The 21,681-nt window shown below is 45.9% G+C and overlaps 2 protein-coding genes across 2 annotated transcripts in view; one reads left to right on the top strand and one right to left on the bottom strand.

Moving 5' to 3' along the window:
- The window catches only part of ITGB2 (integrin subunit beta 2), a 49,067-nt gene extending 39,226 nt beyond the window's left edge, over positions 1 to 9,841 (top strand). The window contains exons 11-16 of the mRNA XM_015419752.1: positions 763 to 791; positions 1,986 to 2,230; positions 4,727 to 4,946; positions 7,186 to 7,391; positions 7,630 to 7,796; positions 8,971 to 9,841. Of these exons, the coding sequence (XP_015275238.1) occupies positions 763 to 791; positions 1,986 to 2,230; positions 4,727 to 4,946; positions 7,186 to 7,391; positions 7,630 to 7,796; positions 8,971 to 9,036 (933 nt within the window). The 3' untranslated portion in view covers positions 9,037 to 9,841. The remainder of the gene's footprint in view (positions 1 to 762; positions 792 to 1,985; positions 2,231 to 4,726; positions 4,947 to 7,185; positions 7,392 to 7,629; positions 7,797 to 8,970) is intronic.
- Positions 9,842 to 15,061: 5,220 nt separating this feature from the next.
- The window catches only part of KMO (kynurenine 3-monooxygenase (kynurenine 3-hydroxylase)), a gene marked incomplete at its 5' end in the record, with an annotated part of 11,345 nt that continues 4,725 nt past the window's right edge, over positions 15,062 to 21,681 (bottom strand). The window contains 6 exons of the mRNA XM_015419751.1: positions 15,062 to 15,211; positions 16,219 to 16,278; positions 16,371 to 16,472; positions 16,661 to 16,743; positions 18,728 to 18,785; positions 19,772 to 19,919. Of these exons, the coding sequence (XP_015275237.1) occupies positions 15,062 to 15,211; positions 16,219 to 16,278; positions 16,371 to 16,472; positions 16,661 to 16,743; positions 18,728 to 18,785; positions 19,772 to 19,919 (601 nt within the window). The remainder of the gene's footprint in view (positions 15,212 to 16,218; positions 16,279 to 16,370; positions 16,473 to 16,660; positions 16,744 to 18,727; positions 18,786 to 19,771; positions 19,920 to 21,681) is intronic.

The raw sequence follows: 21,681 nt of genomic DNA, 5'->3' as shown, positions 1-21,681 counted from the left end.
AAGTTGTCAGTTGCTGGTTTATGTTTGTCATTTGTTCCAGCAGAGGCCGCAAAGAGTCTGCTAACATCTTAGAAATGTCTGTGGAAGTTTCCGGTCGGCTGACCAGACCAGCTGGACTCGGACTTCCTGAAGAAAGCTTAAGTTTTGCTTGCTTATCCTTCTCAGGTTTTTTGCTCGCCATCTTTGGGGATGTTTATCTTTAAGAGTAGTTTGCCAAAAGTCTCTAAAGTTTGCGCTAATGCTTGTAAATCTCTTGTGAAGTTCTTAAAACAGCTCAGTTTTGCTTTTATGGCTGCCTCACCCCTTTGGAGATGCCTTTGTCTTTTCTTTGCGTTTGGGAAGTTCCCTCCCCTGCTCGCTTTTATTACAGGGGGGGAGGCTTTCTGCCTTTATCCTGGTATTTTCACTTGCACGGACTCACCATTCATGTCCGCCCAAAGACTTCGCCAAAGGTCTCGGCCTCCACACCAGAAACCAGAAACCCCGAATCTCTTCATGATTTAAGAACTTGCTAAGACATACCCAGATGGATTCTGATGCATCCTCGCCCCCCAAGCTATTCCCCTAGGTGGTTCTAATGCTTGTAAATCTCTTGTGAAGTTCTTAAAACAGCTCAGTTTTGCTTTTATGGCTGCCTCACCCCTTTGGAGATGCCTTTGTCTTTTCTTTGCGTTTGGGAAGTTCCCTCCCCTGCTCGCTTTTATTACGGGGGGGGAGGCTTTCTGCCTTTATCCTGGTGTTTTCGCTTTCACGGACTCACAGTTCATGTCGGCCCAAAGACCTCCCCAAAGGTACATGTTGCTCGCTTGGCCTCCACGCCAAAAACCGGAAACCCCGACTCTCTTCATGATTTAAGAACTTGCTAACACATACCCAGATGGATTCTGATGCATCCTCGCACCCCAAGCTATTCCCCTAGGTGGTTCAAGAAACCTGTTAAATATGGGAGTCTGAGGATTTGGTATAAGAGAGGTTTAAACTCGAAACGTGGAGAAAATGTCACAGTATTTGCAGCATACCCCCCCTTAACCTGTTCTCTTGCCAAAGTCCGAAATTGACTAGCTGACTAGGGTGTTAACCCCCTAGAGCTAAGTTCATTTTTCATCTTTGCTTAGCACATATGTAGGAATTTGTATGTAAGTAGGAACAGAAATGTATGTATGTAAGAACAGAAATAAAAAAACTGCATAAAATCGACTCTGCGAATGTGACACTGCTTTTGGGCAGTCATAAATGTTAAGAGTACATAACGATGCCGTAAATAAAAGGAGCTGCGGTGGCTCAAGTGGTTAAGACACTGAACTGCAGGCTGTGGAAGGTCAGTAGTTCAGCAGTTCGAGACCCGAGTGTGCTGCATGACGGAGTGAGCTCCCGTCTCTAGTTCCAGCTCCTGCCAACCTACGAAATTGACTAGCTGACTAGGGTGTTAACCCCCTAGAGCTAAGTTCATTTTTCATCTTTGCTTAGCACATATGTAGGAATTCGTATGTAAGTAGGAACAGAAATGTATGTATGTAAGAACAGAAATCAGAAAACTGCATAAAATCGACTCTGCAAATATGACACTGCTTCTGGGCAGTCATAAATTTTAAGAGTACATAATGATGCCATGGGCGTATTTGCATTGCTGGGATACTTATCTCAGCCCCTTGGAGTGGGTGAAATCCAAGTTAATAACACAATGAGCTAAAAAACTGAATCTGAGACTGTCTGATAGCCGGAAATATTACGCCAGCCCTACAAACTAAATCCTTTGGAGGTTGAACAGCAGCAAGTGCTTCAGTGTAGACAGGAGTTGGATCTTAAATGATGCTAAAAGAGAGAAAGACAGAGAAGCATGCGAGCAGATCAGCCTCCCAAAAACCACACTGAAAAGATCACAGTATGAGCAAAAAAAAAAAACACTGCAGGATTTTTTGTCTCACGCCGAGTCTTGCTTCTCAGTCCTTTTCTGTGCTCAGAATCTTTTTCCTCCCTCCTGCCAGGTGCAATCCCGGTTTCACCGGCAAGAACTGTGATTGCGAGACCGGAGGCAAATCCAGCAGGGAACTAGAAAAGACTTGTCGAAAAGACAATGCCTCGGTCATATGCTCCGGCCTAGGGGACTGTGTGTGCGGACAGTGCGCCTGCCACACCAGTGATGATCCCAAAAAGCAGATCTACGGGACCTTCTGCGAGTGTGACAACGTCAACTGTGAACTTCACGACGGCCGGGTGTGCGGAGGGGAAGGTGAGTGACGGGGAGAAGATCTCGGGCCTCTTTCAGCCCTCACTTTCCACGGTTTCCGCAGGGCTGCTTTTTCTGCTGCAGGCCTTTCCAGGGCATCATTTCAGTTATGTTCTTTCACCATTTTAACTCTGTGCATCTTAGGAAGAGCTGCTTGAATACTACTGCTTGTCGCATCTTTCATGCTAGGCATCAAAAGATGGAGGCAGCCTGGTTTCAAAGAGCACAGTTTAGTCCAGTTTAAACAAGTCTGTGTCTGGAGCTACAGTGAGAACTACTTCTTTCCTCTCTGTTCCTGCCTATACCAAGGCCTGGAGAGGACTTGGGCAGATTAATGGAACAGAGTGGTACTGTGGGTCTGATCATATTACTTGGAACTAAGTTCCATCATTCTGTGATTTCCTTATATAGAGGGCTTTTTTTAAAAAAAAAAGAGGTGTCAGAATTCTCAAGAGGGAAATGAATGAGAAGCACATGGCTTTCTTTGAAACAATATTATTTTCATGCATTACGGACTTACCTCTGCTTTAAAGCAGCTTCCAAACTTTAGACACGTCACCGACTTTCTCAGTTCTTTTTCGGGTCTTGCTTTTGGCGCCCAACACTGAATGATGACCTTGAAGCATCCCCTCATTTAAATCTTTTTTTAAAAAATTTTATGGCAATATTTTGTGACATCGCAAGTGATGTCACATTCCCTCCCGGTTTCCCTCATGAACCTTTAGACAATTTTTGAGAATTTTGTTTCCACAAAGAGGTTCCGGAACTCTCTTCCAGCACGTTCCCCCAGAAAAAAGCCCTGCTTACATATAAGGGTTTTTATCGTCAGAGTTCAAGTATTAAGTAGCTGTCCTGAGTCTGAGGAGATAAGGCCAGAATAGATAGATAGATAGATAGATAGATAGATAGATAGATAGATAGATAGATAGATAGTCTTTCATCTTCTCTTTTGTACCAGCGTTCAAACACTCTTGTGCTAGCAAGGGTTGGTTTACAATGCCAAGAAATTAAGGGTCTTTTAAAATAAACAATTAAAAGTATCACTTTTTGCCTTCTGGAATAAAATGGATTGCTTCAAGAATGTCACATAAAAAGTCAAGACAGAAAACAGGACAACCATTCTCAAGTCAAGCAGTCTGTAGCAACGAGACAGAGGAGAGAGAGATGAAGGCATAGGAGTGTTTAAGGAACAAAGGCAGGTTGAAATGCTGAGAGAAAAAAATAAACTGCTGATGTTCAGAAGAAAAATTAAGCGATATGAAAAAGAGAATGTTGTGCTTTCCTCCTCTTTAGATATAAACTGGAAGACTGACCCGAAATTTAATGGCCCATGATCTGAACTATTAGTATTTGTATTTATACCTACTTACTTATAAATGTATGTTTTTGTATTGGATTTTGTTGGGACAATTAGTGGTGATTAGAAGGGGTTGTTTTAAGATATAAGGGAAATAATAAGGGTAAATGAATAATTGTTTAAAGACAGTGACTATGAGGTAATTAATTGGTATTATGATGAGTAATCTAAATTGATAATAACGGTTATTAGTGATTTGGTACTAAATGAATTAGTAAAAATATTATAAGGGTTTCAAAGCATATTTATGTGACAGAGTAGATATGAAGATTGGAAAGAAGGGAAAATTAGTTTCTGAAAGTATTTTGGGAATGTCATTATGATTTTTCTAGAAAGTAAGTGTGGTTCAAGGTGCGGATGTATACGTAATTTTGTCAATGATCTTGTTTATGTTTATGTGTATAATATAGGCTTATAAAACGCAATAAATAAACTTAATTTTAAAAAAAAGAATGTCACGTAAAAAGTCAAGACAGAAAACAGGACAACCATTCTCAAGTCAAGCAGTCTGTAGCAACGAGAAGCATCACATCTGGAAAATTAAAAATCTGCCATGAATGTGGCCTCAAGACACCGTTTTAGCTGAAGGAGTAGAAAGTGAAGGTGGTAGAAAGTGTCATCAGGTTGCAGCTGGCTTAATGGCGACCCTGTAGGGCTGTCAAGGCAAGACACAAACAGAGGTGGTTGGCCATTTCCTGCCTCTGCTTAGTCTGGGTCTGGAAAATTATAAATGGATAATGTTGAGAAAAGGAAAGAGGAAAGGGATACCTTAAAGAAGAAATTTAAAGCTGTAAGCTAAAAATTAATACAACATTAAAGCTCTACAAAAATGAGAGGAAAAGGTAAAAGTATAAGAAAGGAACAAGGAAAATTTTTAAAAAATAAACATTTGTCACATTTGAAAACTCTCGTCCGGGGTTGATTCACACAATATAGACATGAAGCTTGTCTGCGCTGACAGACCGATCAGCCTATCTACCCTGTAGAAGGATGAAGCTGCTAGGGGGTGGGGGCAGGAGAAACTGCCGAGTCCTTCATTTAACAGGGTCGGCATTAGCCGCAAAGACCTTTTGCCGTTTCCACTTCAGATTAGTGGCTGCTTTCTCCGTTCTAAAATCTCCTCCTCCCCCCCACCCACCCAGAACGAGGACGTTGCGACTGCGGGAAATGTAAATGCAACCCTGGCTTTGAAGGCAGTGCCTGCCATTGCAGGAGTACAACAGACGGTTGTGTGAATTTGAAGGGGAACGTGTGCAGCGGCCGGGGTAGATGCGAATGCAACACGTGCCGCTGCCAGCACGGCTACCAGCTCCCGTTTTGCCAAGAGTGCCCAGGATGTTCATCGCCTTGTGCCAAATACAGGTAAATGTCGCACCCTAAGAAGAGACATCCAGCAGATTCACCTAATTGTCACTTGATACTATTAGTTTTACATTTTTAAAATTTTAAAAGTTAATAAACTTGTTCTTGTGGCAGTATTTGACTTTCATTTCTGCTCATCTCATGGGAACCTGTAACCCTCCTCTCCCGCCAACCAACTGGAGTGACATTCTCCAGAATGGCATGCCACTCATATTCTGCCTGCTAGATTTCAGACAGAGATGACAGAGCAGCCTCATTTTATAGGCAGCTAGCATTCTCACTTGCATTGTAGGATGGTGTGATAATTTTGGCTTGTGAATAAGTTTTTCCTCCTTTTCCAGGATCCCCCAAGGAAGACGTGGGAGGGGCATGTATTTTTAAACAAAAATGGCCTATGTGGAGGATGGAAAGGAGAAAGTAGGAGTTTCCTACATTCTCCTTTTCTGCACTTGTGAGTTATGTTGCTTCCGTTCCCACCCACCCCTATTCAGCATGTGTTTTGCTCCCTTTAGTTATCGATTCACTGTGACATTGGTTTTTATCCAGCATATCCAGATTTAAACTGCAGGGTTTTATGCTGGACATGAACTGATGCAATATTGAATTGACCACTAGAGGGAGCAAAACACATGCATAACAGCAGCACACACACACAAACACGCACACACCCGAAACAATAGGAACTCACAAGGGAGGAAAATGAGAATGCCGAAAAACCCATCATCTCCAGCTCTGTCCCCCTTCCTGAGGCTTCAGGGCCTGCATTCAAAGACCAAAACATTTGCTCCTTTCCCAGCAGTCCCTCTAGCAGACATCAGAATAGCACTCAAAGACTACTGCTTATAAGGAGTTTAAAAAGCCCTCACTGAGCAGTGGACACAGTTCAGGGATTGGCAGAAATTGGAAAAAACAGTGTATAGCAGTGTCTGTCTCCATCAGTTAACTCTTCTGGTTGGGACACGCTCCTGTCAGATTCTCTTCTGGTCCATTATCTTCCCTGGCCTGCTGTTCCTGCACTCCTCACCTTGCCTTGTGTAACTGTAAAAAACAGGTTGCATGGCACCAGAGAAGGCCCGTAGCTAGGATTTTGTTGTTTTTTCGGGGGGGGAATTCTGGTGGGGTTGCCGTTATTTTTATGTCTGCTCCAATCTGCCCTCAAGCCCAACTGCCAACAGCCACCCCTCTCCCTCCCCTCTTGCAAGATTTAAAGGGCCCTGCAGCTGATCGGCAGGGAGCATGTTGCCCGCCGATCAGCTGGAGGGCCCTTTAAATCTTGCAGGAGGGAGGGAGAGGGGCGTGTGCCGTCCCCTGCCTCTTTTCAAAAGCATTTAAAGGATGCCTTCAAATGCTTTTGAGAAGAAGCGTGGGAGCCTGTGTGCACGCCCCCCCCCCCATTCTTCTCAAAAAATCTTCTCAAAAAAATCGTGTGGGGCTGGTCCTTTAAGGAAGGGGGAAGAGCCCCCAATAGCCCCACTGTAGCACCAGAGTAACAATAATTTCTAAAAATTTCTGGTGGATGTTATTTTAAGGAATCAGATTTGGCATATTAGGCATTGCTGAGCAACGAAGCTATTTGGTTTGCAATTAATTTCTAGATGCGCCTCCATTGAGTCAGAGTTGGTAGGCCAACATTCTGAACTGATATAAAGCAGGTTCATATGGACTTAAGCCATATTAAGCCATTGTCCATATTTCTGCATTACACAGCACCGCAGGGCTTGTTCTCTTTAGATGGCCTCTCTTCATCTGCTCATTCTTTAGGTTGCAATACTCTCCTGTCTTTCTGTGCACGCTACCCACAATGATGAATCACAATCTCCATTTGTGATAAACTCGTCATCCCTTTTCTTAGGTCTTCATCACTAGCCTGTGTGTCTTAACCTGCATTCTTAACATTAAAGCTACATTTTACATTACCCGATCAGCCCTCGCTGATCTATTGGTTCAGAATAGTGTGTTTAAGAACAAGAGCTGTAAGCATGAGGGGTCTTGAGTTCAAATTTCACATCAGGCACAATCTCCATGGTCAAAGAGCCATGTTCTCCCCACGTCTGCAATTTGATGTTAATGATTCTAGTCTGAGCAGAGCTGATGTCAGGATTACTGAGATGATGAATGTGAATTACTTTGAACATTTGAAATGTACTATCGAAGTAGAATCCATTGCAATATTGATCCATTGCTTCTCTGTTCTGCAAAATAGTTCCTCTTGGAGACATGCTTCTCCTTTCTTTTCCAGTTCCTGTGTCGAGTGCCGAGCCTTTTCTAGTGGGCCACTGGAAAAGAATTGCTCGACAGCTTGCTCAAACATTAAGCAAGAAAACACGCTGCCACCAGGTAGCAAAGCGTGCAGAGAGAAGGATTCTCAAAACTGCTGGATCTCCTACAAGATGTTTCAGGAGGATGGAGAAGAGCAGTATTTGGTGGAAGTCAATCCGGAAAAAGGTATGAAAATCTCACCACCACCACCACCCCTCCCCATACATGGGATGACGGCAGTCTTCTTTTAAAGATGAAAACTCTTTGCTACCTGTGCCACTGTGACACAGAGTGTTGGACTGGGTGGGCCATTGGCCTGATCTGACACTGGCTTCTCTTATGTTCTTATGATACACACACACACACACCAGTTTCCGTTCCTCAGTCTGATAACCCAGGTCTTCTGCTCTTCCCCTGTCCTCAGAGTGTCCAGAGCCCCCGAATATTGCGGCCATCGTGGGCGGCATCATCGCCGGGGTGGCTCTCATCGGGCTCCTCCTCCTCATTATCTGGCGATTCGTGACGGAGCTGATTGACCGCCGGGAATATCGCCGGTTTGAGACGGAAAAGGCCAGGGCCAAGTGGAATGACGTAAGAGGCTCGTGGTGTGGGGAAGGACCTGCCTGTGCATTTGTTTCTGGCTCTTCCAAATGATTAGGCACAGAGGTTGAGCCAGCTCTGGCATGACTTCTGCTGGCCTAGAGGGTGCAGAACATAGCTGGAGGAAACAATGAGTTGAGCAAAAGGCATTTTGCTTTGTCCGGTGGGTTTTAGTGGCTGAAGCTGTGTGCTTAAGCCTGTAGTTAAGAGACAGCAGCTTTCCTTCTGTCTCCAGTCTGGAGATGCTGAAATGATGGCAGAGGGAAGGGGCGGTGAAAAGCTCATGGCTTTGGCCTCATAGATGGATTTCTGTGGACAGAGGTCACGCAACTTGCCTAGCGCAGGTTGGTCTAATCACCACCACGCAGACATGGGGAATGAAGAGCGTGATTTATTGACACAGATGTATTGATTTAGTGGTGCCGGGGTGGCCAAACTTGCTCAGCGTAAGAGCCACAGAAAATAAATGTCAGATGTCTGAGCGCCGCAAAACATGAACAAATATTATACGCACATTTTTATTTTAAAATATGCAAATTTGCCTTTTTATTAACATTAAATGAGACTGGCAAAAATAAAAACAAAGGGGGTAAAAAGAGATACTGGAAATGATACTTGTTTGCTAATTATATTTATTTGTCTAAGAGAGAGAGAGAAAGAGAGAGGTGGAAAGAAAAAATGAAAGAGGTGGAAAGAAAGAGAGAGAGAGAGAGAGAAACAAAGCAAACCGTATGTCTCCCCTTCGCTTCCCCGGATGCCCTGCCGGGAGCCGCACAATATGTGTGAAAGAGCCACATGTGGCTCCTGAGCCGCAGTTTGGCCACCCTTGATTTAGTGGCATAGATCCTACTTCATCAGATGCATGAAGTGACAGCTCAGTCAGCAGAATGATATATGCCACAGGTGACCCGGGGGATAGGGATGGTTATGCACATAGTTAAAAGGCAGGAGATGATACTTCCATTCAAAACACAAAGATATTCAAGATGAGCCCAGCAACCATTCGCAACAGCTCTAACGGCTAAGAACACAGACTCCGTTACAATAGGCCCTGTAATGGCTGTAGAGGCTAACAAAGGTGTCAGACATTGTTGTTATCTAGTTCCAGATCTGATCTGGAAAGGTTATACTAACTGCAGGCCCTTGTGTGATGTTTCCTTGGCAGGCTGACAACCCTCTCTTCAAGAGCGCCACGACCACGGTTGTGAACCCCAGGTTCAACAGCCAGTGAAAAGGAACTGTAGCAGCACCGTGGCGCACCGAAGCAAAAATGATGGAAGATGACCCCCCGTTTGCTGTATTATCCACTGTATTCTTAATTTTTATCCCCTTGTAGTTAAGGCGCAAGAGAATGTCCTGTTTTATCCATGTCACGTTGTACATTTTCGGGAACCTGTTGCGTGGCTTCTGCAGACAGGTTTTCCACTTCAGTGATGAAAGCATCTCGTCTAGGTGCTATATTGCTTAATTGCACACCCCCATGGAATTGCCACAGCTTGCCCCCTCCCCCTTACTACATGCGTACATGTGTACACACGCACACACACATAGCAAGTGTCTAATCCATCAGCTCCTGTGAGAAATTGAAGCATTAATAGTAGCAAAAGAAAGGAGGGTGATCATTACAGTATTGGAGGCTGGCCCATTAGGGTAAATGGGGCAGCGCTCCCCCCCCCAGGTCCTCCTGCACTGTCCTTGGCAGACAGTCCCTACAACTAGTAGGGTTGCCAGTCTACAGGTGCAGCCTGGAGATCTCCTGGAATTACAACTGATCTGCAGACAGCAGAGATCAGCTCCCAAGGAGGAAAGGCATTATACTCCCTGCCCTCTCCAAACCCCACCCACTCTAGGCTCCACCCCCAAATCTCCAGGAGTTTCCCAACCCAGAGCTGGTAACCCTACGAAGCTCCGTCAGTCTCTGTCTTGTCTTTGTTTAACTCAGCACTTGCAAGCAAGCAAATCGGCTCCCTGGAGAGGGATTTTTTGTTGTTGTTCAGTCGCACAGTCGAGTCCAACTCTTCATGACCCCATGGACCAAATCATGCCAGGCCTTCCTGTCTTCTGCCATCCTCCGGAGGTTGCTCAATTTCATGTTCGTTGCATCTATGACACTGTCCAACCATCTCATCCTTTGCCGTCCCCTTCTTCTTCTTTGACCTTCAATCTTTCCCAGCATCAGGGTCTTGAGTGCTCCCTTCTCATTTGGTGGCCAAGATATTTGAGCTTCAGCTTCATTATCTGGCCTTCCAGGGAACAGTCAGGGTTGATTTCTTTTAGGATTGACTGATTTGATGATCTTGCAGTCCAAGGGACTCTCAAGAGTCTTCTCCAGCACCATAGAGAGGGATTTCCTTCCCCATTAATCCAGGCCCATTCACACCAGGATGCTAGTTTGTCGGACAAGGAAGCTGTCCTTACAGTTCCCTCCAAGCCCCTGATTGGTCAATGGATCCATACTAATCCACTGGCGAAGGCCATCAGTCTTCCTTTCTTCCTAAGGAGAAGAAAAATTGACCAATCCAGGACTCTTTCAGAGGGTGAACTCTCAGGACTACCAAAGCCTCAGTGACCTAGGGTCCTGTCTCTTCAGAGGCTCCATTCTTCCCTTGTACAATATAATGGAGCCTTCATTCCTCCCCCCCCCGCCTATACTATAGAATGAATACAGGCTGTTTAAAAAAAAAACAACCTGCTGGTTTCAAGGCATTTCTCCCTTCCCATTCACACCAGAAGCAGGCAGCCATTTTCTGCTGTTAGACGGGGAGGAAGCCGTGAGAATAGGATTCAGGTACGTGTCTCAGTGAAATTTTGCTGCAGTAGCAACTTCTGTGATAGTGTGGGGGAATATGGCCCTTCAGCCATTCCCTTGGCCACAAGAAACTGAAAAGGGGGAATTTTGTCCCCAAGTCTCAAGAAGCAAGCGGGCACCGGGCAATGTATTGGTGTTTGCGATGGCACCCGCAGGTACCGTATCGGGGATTTTGACCTATAAAGTAGCCATATTTATTGATATAAAGACAATAGGCTGGAAGGTACTTAATATATTAAAGGAATGTTGCTTTTAATAGCTGATTTAATGTGATGCAAGTGTGCAGACTTCTACTGTGAATCTGTGATTTCATTGCCAGAGTAATCAGCTGCAAGTAATAAATCTCAGATGCCATCCCTGAGATGACTAATATTTTATTGGTAAAAGTCAACAAAATGCGAGGGACAAATATATACATTTAGATACAAAAAAATCAAAGCACAAGTGACCTGACTTGGCAGCAGAACACATGACATGGATCCAAGTGTATTAGGCATGAACTGAACGTGAGCCAGCCCAGCGGTGCAGTGCAGCTGCTAAAAAGGCAAATGCAGTCTTGAGCTGCATTACAGAAGCAGAGTGTCCAGATCACCAGAAAATAATAGTTCCACTGTATTTCTGCAGCAGTTAGGCCACATACGGAGTCCCTTGTCCAGTTCTGGGCAAGACACTTAAGGATGCTTGACAAACCAGAGTGTGTCTGGAAGAGGGCTACCAAGGAGGCATGCCTGTTCTTAGAGACAGAACACCCCAGTCACAGGAGCAGAGCTGAGTATGAGACTGTGGCAGACCCACACTATGTTTGACATATTAGAATAGGCCCCTTACATGCTAGACCTAAGGCAAAGAGGCACAAGGCCACAGTCGGCTAACGACCAGTATATAATCCTGTGGAAGAATTACAGGCTTTCCTGCCCTGGATCTTATTCTAGAGAATCCTGTAGCTATTGATTAACAGTTCCTAGTCCTACCACAAGAGAGTTTTTGTGTTACATTCCCACACCATAGTAACCCACTCCCTTCTGTCTACACTCTCCAGCTGCTAACTGCCCAGTTTTTTTTGAGGCATGACCAGTTTCCCCCCTCTGGCCAGATGAGGCCTTTCCCATATAATGAAGAGCTGATTTTTGATAGTTTAGCGCCTTTTATGGTCAAAGAATTTGCTGTGCTACATCTTTAAGACGTTTGTAGCACTAGGCTTATAGCCAATTTTAACTTCCATTTTCAGCCTAGGATTTTCTGTGCCTCAAAAGCAGCTTCTTTAAACACTGCATCTGTCTCCACCTGTCTTTTCTTCTTCACTCTACCTCCAGAAAGATAGCAACCAAGCGAGAATGCTGTGCACTTTAGCTTAATTAGTGTGTGGCTCCACCGTTTGACCCCTCAGTGTTCTCCCAGGGTTCATGTGCTCCACCCCTTGACCCCACTTCTCCCATCCCTGGACATCTCCAGATTTGTGTCTTCCAGGAGTTTCCAACCTTTTCTAACTTCTACCCCAGCACTGCCATGGATGGTGTCTGGGCTATAATTTTACCAGTGGAGATAAAATGGATGCTAAATTTCCTCTCAGCACTTCTTGGAATGGGAGGGGGAGCCAGAACAGCTTGAGGCGAGTCTGTCTGGCACAGTCCAAAGGAGCAGTGGTACAACACTGGGTTCAGAGCCATAAGAAGGAAGGAAGGAAGGAAGGAAGGAAGGAAGGAAGGAAGGAAGGAAGGAAGGAAGCTCCTAAAGCTAAATTGTATACTCAGCATTCCTCCCTCCCCTTATATGCATGTGTATATACAACATTCTGAACTGGCCTTCCTCTAGAAACAAAATTTCCAGCCTGGCAGCCTGCTACAATTGTCTCCCAGGGCTGGGCGAAGGGTTTTTGGCCGTCCTAGGTGTATGACTTCCACCCCGCCCCCCACACTGTGGGAAAGCCAGCCCCACTCAGGCTGCCCTCAGTGGGGTCAGGCCTGTGGCTTGCCACCACACCTTGCCACCACCCCCAGACCCAGCAATGTCAGAAGGCCCCACACCCCCAACCTGGGTGCCGTGGGAAGGCCCCAGTGTGGCGCTGGCTGCCGTGGCCAATTCTGCAGTACTGCAGGAGGGCTGGCTTGATGCCCCTCCAGATCAGAGACAGACTGGCAAATACCCAGGTACACCTAGTGGAAGAACCAGCTCTCTTATTTCCCACCAAGCATAGCCTTTGTGATCTCGCTGTGCTGATTGGTGTGTGTCCTAGAGCTCCGCCATGTTCATACTCCAAATACCATTTCAGTAAATCCCAAGCTGAGAGGGGAAGGGGTCCCCTTCGCAAGAGAACTGCATTGGAAGACCTGTAATATATGTGGTTTTTCACACACATGGAAGAGCAATGCTGGAGACAGAGTCTCTCACTTCAGGAGCTCAGAAGAGGATCCCAAATTTCTTTAAGTTAGGGCAAGAAAATACGAAGAAAAACTTATTTGGGGGCTACAATAGGCATTGTTCCTTGCAAGAAATAATAAGACAGGGGTTCCCCCCCAAAACCTTTTCACGTCTGCAAGCTCCTTTGGCACAGCCTAGGAGTTGCCATCCCACCGATGGAGGTGGGGGTTCCCCCATTTTTGGGGGGACCAATCCACCGATGGCCAGCAGAGGGACCCCTGCCCCCGAAGAGCCCCATTGTGCCCGATGTGCCCGGCACAATGACATTACCCGGAGGTGATGTCATTGCACCGGGCATATTGCACGGGGGACGCTCTAGCATTTAGGTTAAAACTCTGTGGTGACCATAGAGTCTTTTGCCCAAATGCTAGAGTGTCCCCTGGATGATGTGCCTGGCGTGATGATGTCACTGTTCACCAGAAGATCCTGGGACCAGGCAGGAGTACCCAAGACCTGGAGACCCTAGCACACCCATAAAATGTTTGCCCTGGAAGATGGAACTGGCCACAAAAGGGCTGCTGCAGCTTACCTTCAGTCACATGTTGAAGATCCTTATGCTGTGGTGGTAGCTGCTGCCAGAGCTACATGTTAAGAAATCTGCACAGCCAATCAAAAGCCTTGCAGGACAAAAAGCCCCACCTTCCCACCCACTTCCTAAAAATACTTGGTGGCCACCATGGCACCCACAGTCAGTATGCTGCGGACTCCTGTAATTAAGGACTAGGTAAAAGGTAAAGGTAAAGGTTCCCTTGCCCTCTCCCCCCGGGAAGCAACATGGGTTACCCTATGCATAAAGGTAAAGGTTCCCTTGCTCGAAAGCCAGTCAAAGCCGACTCTAGGGATGCGGTGCTCATCTCCGTTTCAAAGCTGAAGAGACAGCGCTGTCCGAAGACGTTTCCTTGGTCATGTGGCCGGCATGACTAAACGCCAAGGCGCACGGAACGCTGTTACCTTCCCACCGAAGTGGTCCCTATTTATCTACTTGCAATTTCAGGAGCTGGAACCAGAGACGGGAGCTCACTCTGTCATGCGGCACACTCGGGTCTCGAACTGCTGAACTACTGACCTTCCACAGCCTGCAGTTCAGCGTCTTAACCACTTGAGCCACCACAGCTCCTTAATGAAGGACTAGGAACCCTCAATAATCGAACTCCATTTAAGTATATCACTTTTGAGAAGGAAATACCAGGCTTCCATATGAAATGGTTATCCTGCACTAATAGGCATGCAGGCTTTCTAGTGGACGCTTCAAACAATATAGAGCCCCTCCTTTCCCCAGGATTAATTAAGAAAAAACAACTGGCAGGAGATAAACTGATCAACATTTACTTAAAAAAATGCAGTGCTCATAATCAACTCTGTTACAGGGCTGAGGTAGAGAAACTGGAGGCCTTCCTGGGGATTTGGGGGTGGCCTTAGGGAGTATGGGGTTTGGGGATGGGAGGGAGCTCAGTAGGGATGCCACCTTCCAGGTGGCACCTGGAGATCCCCCCGCCCGAACTACAGCTCATCTCTAGACGATGGAGATCGGTTTCCCTGGAGAAAATGGATGCTTTGGAGGGGGGACTCTATGGAGCTAGACCCCAGTGAGGTCCGTGTCCTCCCCAGGCTCCATTCCCAAATCTCCACGATTTTCCCAACCTGGATCTGGCAACCCTGCCCCCCCCCAACCCCTGCTGGTGGCCAGGGGGGACCCGGCAACCCTAGAGCTCAGCAGGGCTGTGATGCCATAGAGGAGCCATTTTCCCCAGGAGAACTGATCTCTGTCATCGGGACATCTGTTGTAATGCTGGGCTATCTCCAGGCTCCACAGGGAGGTTGGTGACCTTAAACATAGCCTGTGTGCTGAGGTCAGTGGCAAAAGCCACACTGGCTTCTGTACTGAGACACACATAATTCTGATCGGGCGACAAGCCTTGGTCGTCGGTGATTCATCCGCCTGGAGGATCTGACTTGCCACGGAGGGATTTCATTGAGACTTCAAGCGCCCCTATTGTCTCTCCAGGTTTCGACACTCTTGTGTAAACAGTTATATCATTTCAAATTTCCTGAGGCCAAGAGTCCATCTCCAGAAACCTTCCACAGAGAAGTCCCATTTGGGCTTTAGGCAGCTCCTGAGCAGGTATATGCCACTTAGGGTTGCACCTGTCGCAATTAGGAAGAGGCCCCTGTTGATAACCTGAGAGAAGGAAAGCAAATTGTCTAACAGGTCTCAGTCCAAAGGCTAAAAACATTGCACACGGGGTGGGGGTATGCAGTTTGCAATAGGTTTATCTGTCCATACTCAGAACTTACATCTTCCCAACTATACAGTTGGGTATTTAGGACTGTGAATGCTTCTAAAGACATATTTAGAATTCAAAGGGTCAGAAGAATAGCTACTTATGATAATTTTATAGCAAAGTTACACAGTGCTGTACAAATAAAGAGGTCACTGAACAGAGTAAAATCTTCTATTCCCAGCTTTCCTCGACAAACTAAAACTAAATCTTACCCTGACCTGGATAGCCCAGGCAAACCTGATCTTGTCAGATCCTGGAAGCTAAGCAGGGCCGGCCCTGGCTAGTATTTGGATGGGAGACCTCCAGGGAATACCAGGGTTGTGATGCAGAGGTAGATGATGACAAGCCACCTCTGAATGTCCCATGCCTTCAAACCCCACTAGGGGTCGCAAGAAGTCATCTTGACTTGATGGCAAAAAACCCCTAAAAGTAAACCTCTAGCCCTTTTTATTGCATAGTTATATGAAGAAAGGCAATAGGGAAATTTCCTCGTATATCTCCACAACAAAAAGAGATAAAGAGAGACCACAATTAGAAGAAGAAGAGAGAAGAAGAGATTGGATTTATACCCCGCCCTTCACTACCCAAAGGTGTCTCAAAGCAGCTTACAAACTCCTTTCCCTTCCCCTCCCCACAACAGACACCCTGTGAGGTAGGCAGGGCTGAGAGAGCTCTGACAGAAACTGCTCTTTTTCAAGAACAGCTCTTATCAGAACTACGGCTTGCCCAAGGTCATCCAGCCAGGTGCAAGTGGAGGAGTGGGGAATCAACCCCGGTTCTCCCAGATTAGAGTCCGCGCACTTAACCACTACACCAAACTGGCTCTCTTAAATTAAATTAAATTAAATTAAAATCTATCACACATACGCCTATTTTGGAAAGATCCCTCTGAAATTCCTCTGACCTTATTCTGCCATTTCCACCTTTGCACAGCTTCATGGTAGCGGATTCTGGAGAACGTGACCTGCATCAGATTACAAAACCATGCAAATAAGCATGGAAGAAACCAAAATAACCGAAAGTAGGGAAAGTGCTGCCATTATCAGAGTGCCTTACCATTGTGTAGAGAGGGATAATGGTGGAGGGCAGGAGGGCGTGAAGAAAGTTGTCCACATACTTCCGGAATATGAACCACTTTGAATTAACATGGGAGCGCATCTGAAACAACCAAGGCAGGCTTTACATCTGATTATGTTTCTCATTGGTACATCATGTTTTATATATTCTGGCACATGGTGCCCTTAATTGTAAGCCGCCCTGAGCCCGTTCGCAGGGAGGGAGGGATAGAAATTTAATAATAAATAAATAAATTAAATAAATCATCACCAGAATGATATCTGACTTACCTCAATGTAATTGTACATGGCTAAATCTGAAATGGCATGGTCATCAGGAACTCTCAGCCTGGAGAACTCAGGGATGCAGACACCTGAGGCAGATTACAAAATCATGCAAATAAGCATGGAAGAAACCAAAATAACTGGAAGTGGACCATCACACACAGGTAAACTTCAGGTGCTCCCTGTACCTGGAAGGTGCACCTTTTTCTGACACGGTTGTTCAGTACTCTCATTTTCCTCACTTGTGTGCCCCTATTGTTTCAAAGGTTTTTTTAGACACGTGTTTTTCTCCCTTTAGTGGCTGGTTCGCTATTACATTGCTGTATACCCGGGGGGGAAACCCCTACCGTTTAAATCTGTGGGGTTTTAGACCAGACATACAACAATGTAATACCAGATTGACCACTAGAGGGAGCACAACACATGCAGAAAAGAAACTCAAAGCAACAGGGGCACACAAGTGAGGAAATAAGAAAGCTGAAGAGCCCACATACACACTTTGCCTTTTAAGGCCTACGTTAAACAATCTCCTCTGCAGAGCCTAATGAAGAGGAGGGGAATACAAATACTGTAGCATTACTAAAGACAAACCTTAGTGGATGAGATAGCCAAAATGGGAATATCAAAGGTCATATCCATAGAAATGGTGTTAAATTTGGCATCTCTTTTCCTTCCATTCTATTTGAGCTTCCCGTAGCTCTTATTATAGGCCTTCACAAATTTTCTTCGGCTTTAAGAACCACTCCAAAAATTAAGAGCCAGAATTATTCTTTCAGGCTTTTATAGTTTAACAACGGGCGGGACCCGCGATACTCGCGGGGGGGGGGACCTCCACACATGAGGCAGAGGAGGAAGTAGTAGGAGGAGGTAAGTCCCCCCCCATCCCGCCGGTTCCTCCCCCGTCTTCTCCACACACCCCGCTCGATCTCCGCCCCTTGCCTTCCCCCCCGGCTCCGAAGCAAGGCCCGAGCGGCTTGCCACTCGTCCTTGCTGCTCTCTTCCCCCCCAAAGCGGCGGCAGCGAGGGAGTTCGCAGAGCGTTCCCTGCACATGCGCGGGGGACGCTCTGTCACTTTTGGGGGGATTTAAGTATCCCCCCAATATTTTTTCTGGGTTTTTAGATTTTTGTCCACACCTGGGGACTGCCCCACCTATGCACAAAACTCCCCCCAGGTGCCCCCGATGCGCGGATTTAGGTATCTGCATGCACGGGGGCCACTTTGCTATTAGATATATAGATGACCATGCCTTCTCATTATTGCTGCCACAAAACCTAATCCTAGAATCTTGCATTTCTTTTAAAGCTTTGCTTAAAGTGTAGTTGTGAATAAATAAATATGGGGGTAGCCCTGGTTATCATCACAGCAAAAAGGTGACCTCTGTCCCTCACCTAAATAAGTTTTGTACTTTTACAGAGAACCACCAAGCAGCACTTAAAATCAGTGACTGCTGAAACTGCTAGGCCCCATGAGGAAATTTTTAGGTGCCCTGGTGGCTGGGATTTGTCAAGCCCCATCTTAGAACAACATTACTAGGATAGCAGAAAAAAACATAATTGTTGTTTCTGCAAAGTGCAAATAGATCAAGATCTTAGTCCCACTGAAAATCTTAGTCCCACTGTCCCAATATGATCTTAGTCCCACTGATCTTAGTCTCAATATGATCTTAGTCCACTGATCTTAGTCCCAATATGATCTTAGTCCCACTGTCCCAATATGGGACAGAAGATCTTTTCTTAGGCCCATACCAGGTGCAATGGTTTCCTCATGGCCACTACAAGGATGCTGCTGACATTTTAAAGCAAATTTTAAAAGGCCACAAGGCCCCGATTCAGATCAGACCCTCAGCGCAGTGCTCCTGTTTCTGCCCCTGCACCTTTTCAAGTGTCAGAAGAGCCCTGGGGCATGTCTGTGTGCCACACGTGCAGCTGTTTCAATACTCGATAAGAGGCATCTTGCTTGGTCCTCAGTCTACAGAGGCAATTGCTCATATGAGCAGCAGTTTTAATAAGTGATCCCAAGGAAGGGACTGCAAATGCATACAATGCCATCTTTCCCCACAGACATATACTCACTGAGATCATTTTGAAACTGGTCCATTAACTCATCAAAAACTAGACAGTCTTCGAATCCCTGTCAGAAAGGAAAACCACTAGCTTAGGATATCATTAACATGTAATTCATGAGCTGCGGAAGATGCATGGAAAGCAATTAACTCCCCTGGATCAATTAAATCCTGACCTAAATCAAGTGCGAAATAGTCATCCAAACTGTGTTTACAGTTTTCAGCAATGGGGAAACTTTTAAAGTTCCCCCACCAGTTTTTTCTGGTTTGCTCTGTCCTTGGTAGCCACGCAGAACAATTAATGCTCCTTTTCCATGGTAAGTAGTATGAGGACTGGGGCTGATTCTGCATTGGCTTTTCCCTCTGTTGTTTTACGAAACCCACGTTGGAACAGAAATTCCCCTCTGCATTGCATGCTCCTCTCACTCCCTTTGATCATCAGATTTTATGGTAGCCTCCACACTCCATGCTGCTTTCACTTCCTTTGATCAAGAAGAAGAAGAGGAGGAGGAGATTGGATTTATACCCCGCCCTTCATTACCCAAAGGAGTCTCAGAGCGGCTTACAAACTCCTTTCCCTTCCCCTCCCCACAACAGACACCCTGTGAGGGAGGTGGGGCTGACAGAAACTGCTCTTTTTCAAGAACAGCTGTGCCAGAACTATGGCTTGCCCAAGGTCATCCAGCCAGGTGCAAATGGAGGAGTGGGGAATCAAAGCCGGTTCTCCCAGATTAGAGTCCGTGCACTTAACTGGCTCTTAATTTAACAAACTGGCTCTTAACTTAACCACTACACCAAACTGGCACTTAACCACTACACCCTGTGCTAGGAAATGCATACAGCTGGGAATGCGGGTGGTGGCAGGGCTCACGACAAGCAGATGAGCAGAGGTGAACCAGTGGGGGGGGGGGCGGCAGCAGTGGACTCCACCTGTAGACCTTGGCCTTAGCAACTGCCTCACCTCAGGTGCAACTGCACCACCTTAGCAACTGCACTCCCTTCTACGGGGGAGATGCAAATGCTTAGGAAGTGCAGAGCTGACTCTTTCGCTCACCGCATTCATGCCCTGTCCATAGAAAGGGACGACCGCATGCGCCGCATCCCCCATCAGCACACAGCAAGAGTCCTTGTGGTACGTGGAGCACTTCACAGATACCATGGCTTGGGCTGGTAGCAAAAAATAATCGTGCATCAGGGCTTCCCTGGAATTAAAACACACAGCACATGGCTGATCAGATGCAAAAATTATACAAAGATAAAACGCTTTGTAGTAGATTTGCTGATCTGGGCCACGGGCTGCAGGGCTGCTACAATTTCATTGCTCTCTTAAGGAGAAAACTAGATCTTCACAACTAGGAATCTGTACAGGTAGGCTGAGAAGTTCTGTACATGCCTCATGTTTACCTAATGTGTTTCAGAGAACCCAAGACAAAAAATACATGCATTAAATAATGCAAAAACGATACTATACTAGTGAATAATAATAACAACAATACATTGTAAAATTGTGAAAAAAATACAATGGAAGAAAGGTCCAAAATACTGAACTGATGAAATTTTCCGGACTATCCAGTCATTTCGAAGGTCTTCATCTGAACTGGACCATACATATCCGTTGTCTCCTAGTTTCCATCCATTGTTGAATAGCAATGTGTATTGAGATATATGTCAGAGTGTTATGAGGTAGCAAGCAGTTACTATAGATTAGTTTGATCTGTTTGTCAGACCTAGCGGTCATGCTAGTAATCATGTAATTACAGCCAGGTGTTTTCTAGCAGGTGTTGCTCTTTCAGGGCTTGTTGGAGCTAGTGATTACATCACCTTATTAGAGATTGGCTGGGGTTTAGCATAATAACTATCATCTTAGTAAGCTGGATGGGGACGTAGTTCTCATAGACTAAGGCACAACATGCTGTTCAATAGCCTGTAAATATCTCTGTATATATTCACCTTTATAACTATATAAACTCTCTGTGCACCTTCATAACTGGTCAGTCTCCCGCTTCTTATTTACAACACCCAATAATGTGTACAATACTTCAATGTTTTACTGTAGCATAATTCTGCAAGTAATCAACAGTTTCTGTTTGGAGTTAAGGTTACAGTTGAAGATGGGCCATCTAGGTGGAAGGAAGCTCAAGCTTGGTAGATGGAAACTAGGGGACAACTGATATGTATGGTCCAGTTCAGATGAAGACCTTCAAAACGACTGGATAGTCCAGAACATTTCGTCAATAAACCGATGGTGGGACTGGATAGTCCAGAAAATTTCATCAATAAACCGATGGCGGGAGTTTCTGTAAATGGTCCGACGGAGAGGCCATAACCGGCGTTGTTATATAGGGCTGTGGTGTGTTCAGTTTGCAATGGTCAGTGGCGGCTTCTAATCAAAAGCCTAGTGGAAGAGCTTCGTTCTACAGGCCTTGCGGAACTGTAAAAGGTCCCGCAGGGCCCTGATGTCCTCCGGGAGCTCGTTCCACCAGTGTGGAGCCGCCACTGAGAAAGCCCTTGCCCTCGTAATGGCCAGTCTGGTGTCTTTCAGGCCGGGGGCAGTCAGGCAGTTTTGAGTCCCTGACCTCAGTGCTCTCAGTGCTTTAAAACACAAGCACAGCCATTGTAATCTAAAGTATTAACATACATTACAGATCCAACAGAGAAATCACACCATGAGGTGAAATCACACCACGAGGTGAGACATCCCAATAATTCATTCATAGTGCCAACAAGCCAAACATCATGCTGAGCCACCTGTGTTTGGGTCCCTAGGGATGAATTTTAGCTTAATGGAATTAGCTTGCCTATATCCAATCCAGGTTCTTAAGAACATAAGAGAACATAAGAGAGAAGCCAATGTTGGATCAAGCCAATGGCCCATCCAGTCCAACACTCTGTCACACAGTGGCCAAAAATTCCAGGTGCCATCAGGAGGTCCACCAGTGGGGCCAGGACACTAGAAGCCCTCCC

Source organism: Gekko japonicus, unplaced genomic scaffold (assembly GCF_001447785.1).
Source record: "Gekko japonicus isolate JY-2015 unplaced genomic scaffold, Gekko_japonicus_V1.1 scaffold2026, whole genome shotgun sequence".
NCBI classification, from domain to species: domain Eukaryota; kingdom Metazoa; phylum Chordata; class Lepidosauria; order Squamata; family Gekkonidae; genus Gekko; species Gekko japonicus.
Note: the sequence above shows the minus strand (reverse complement) of the source record. Positions and strands in the feature narration are given on the sequence as shown.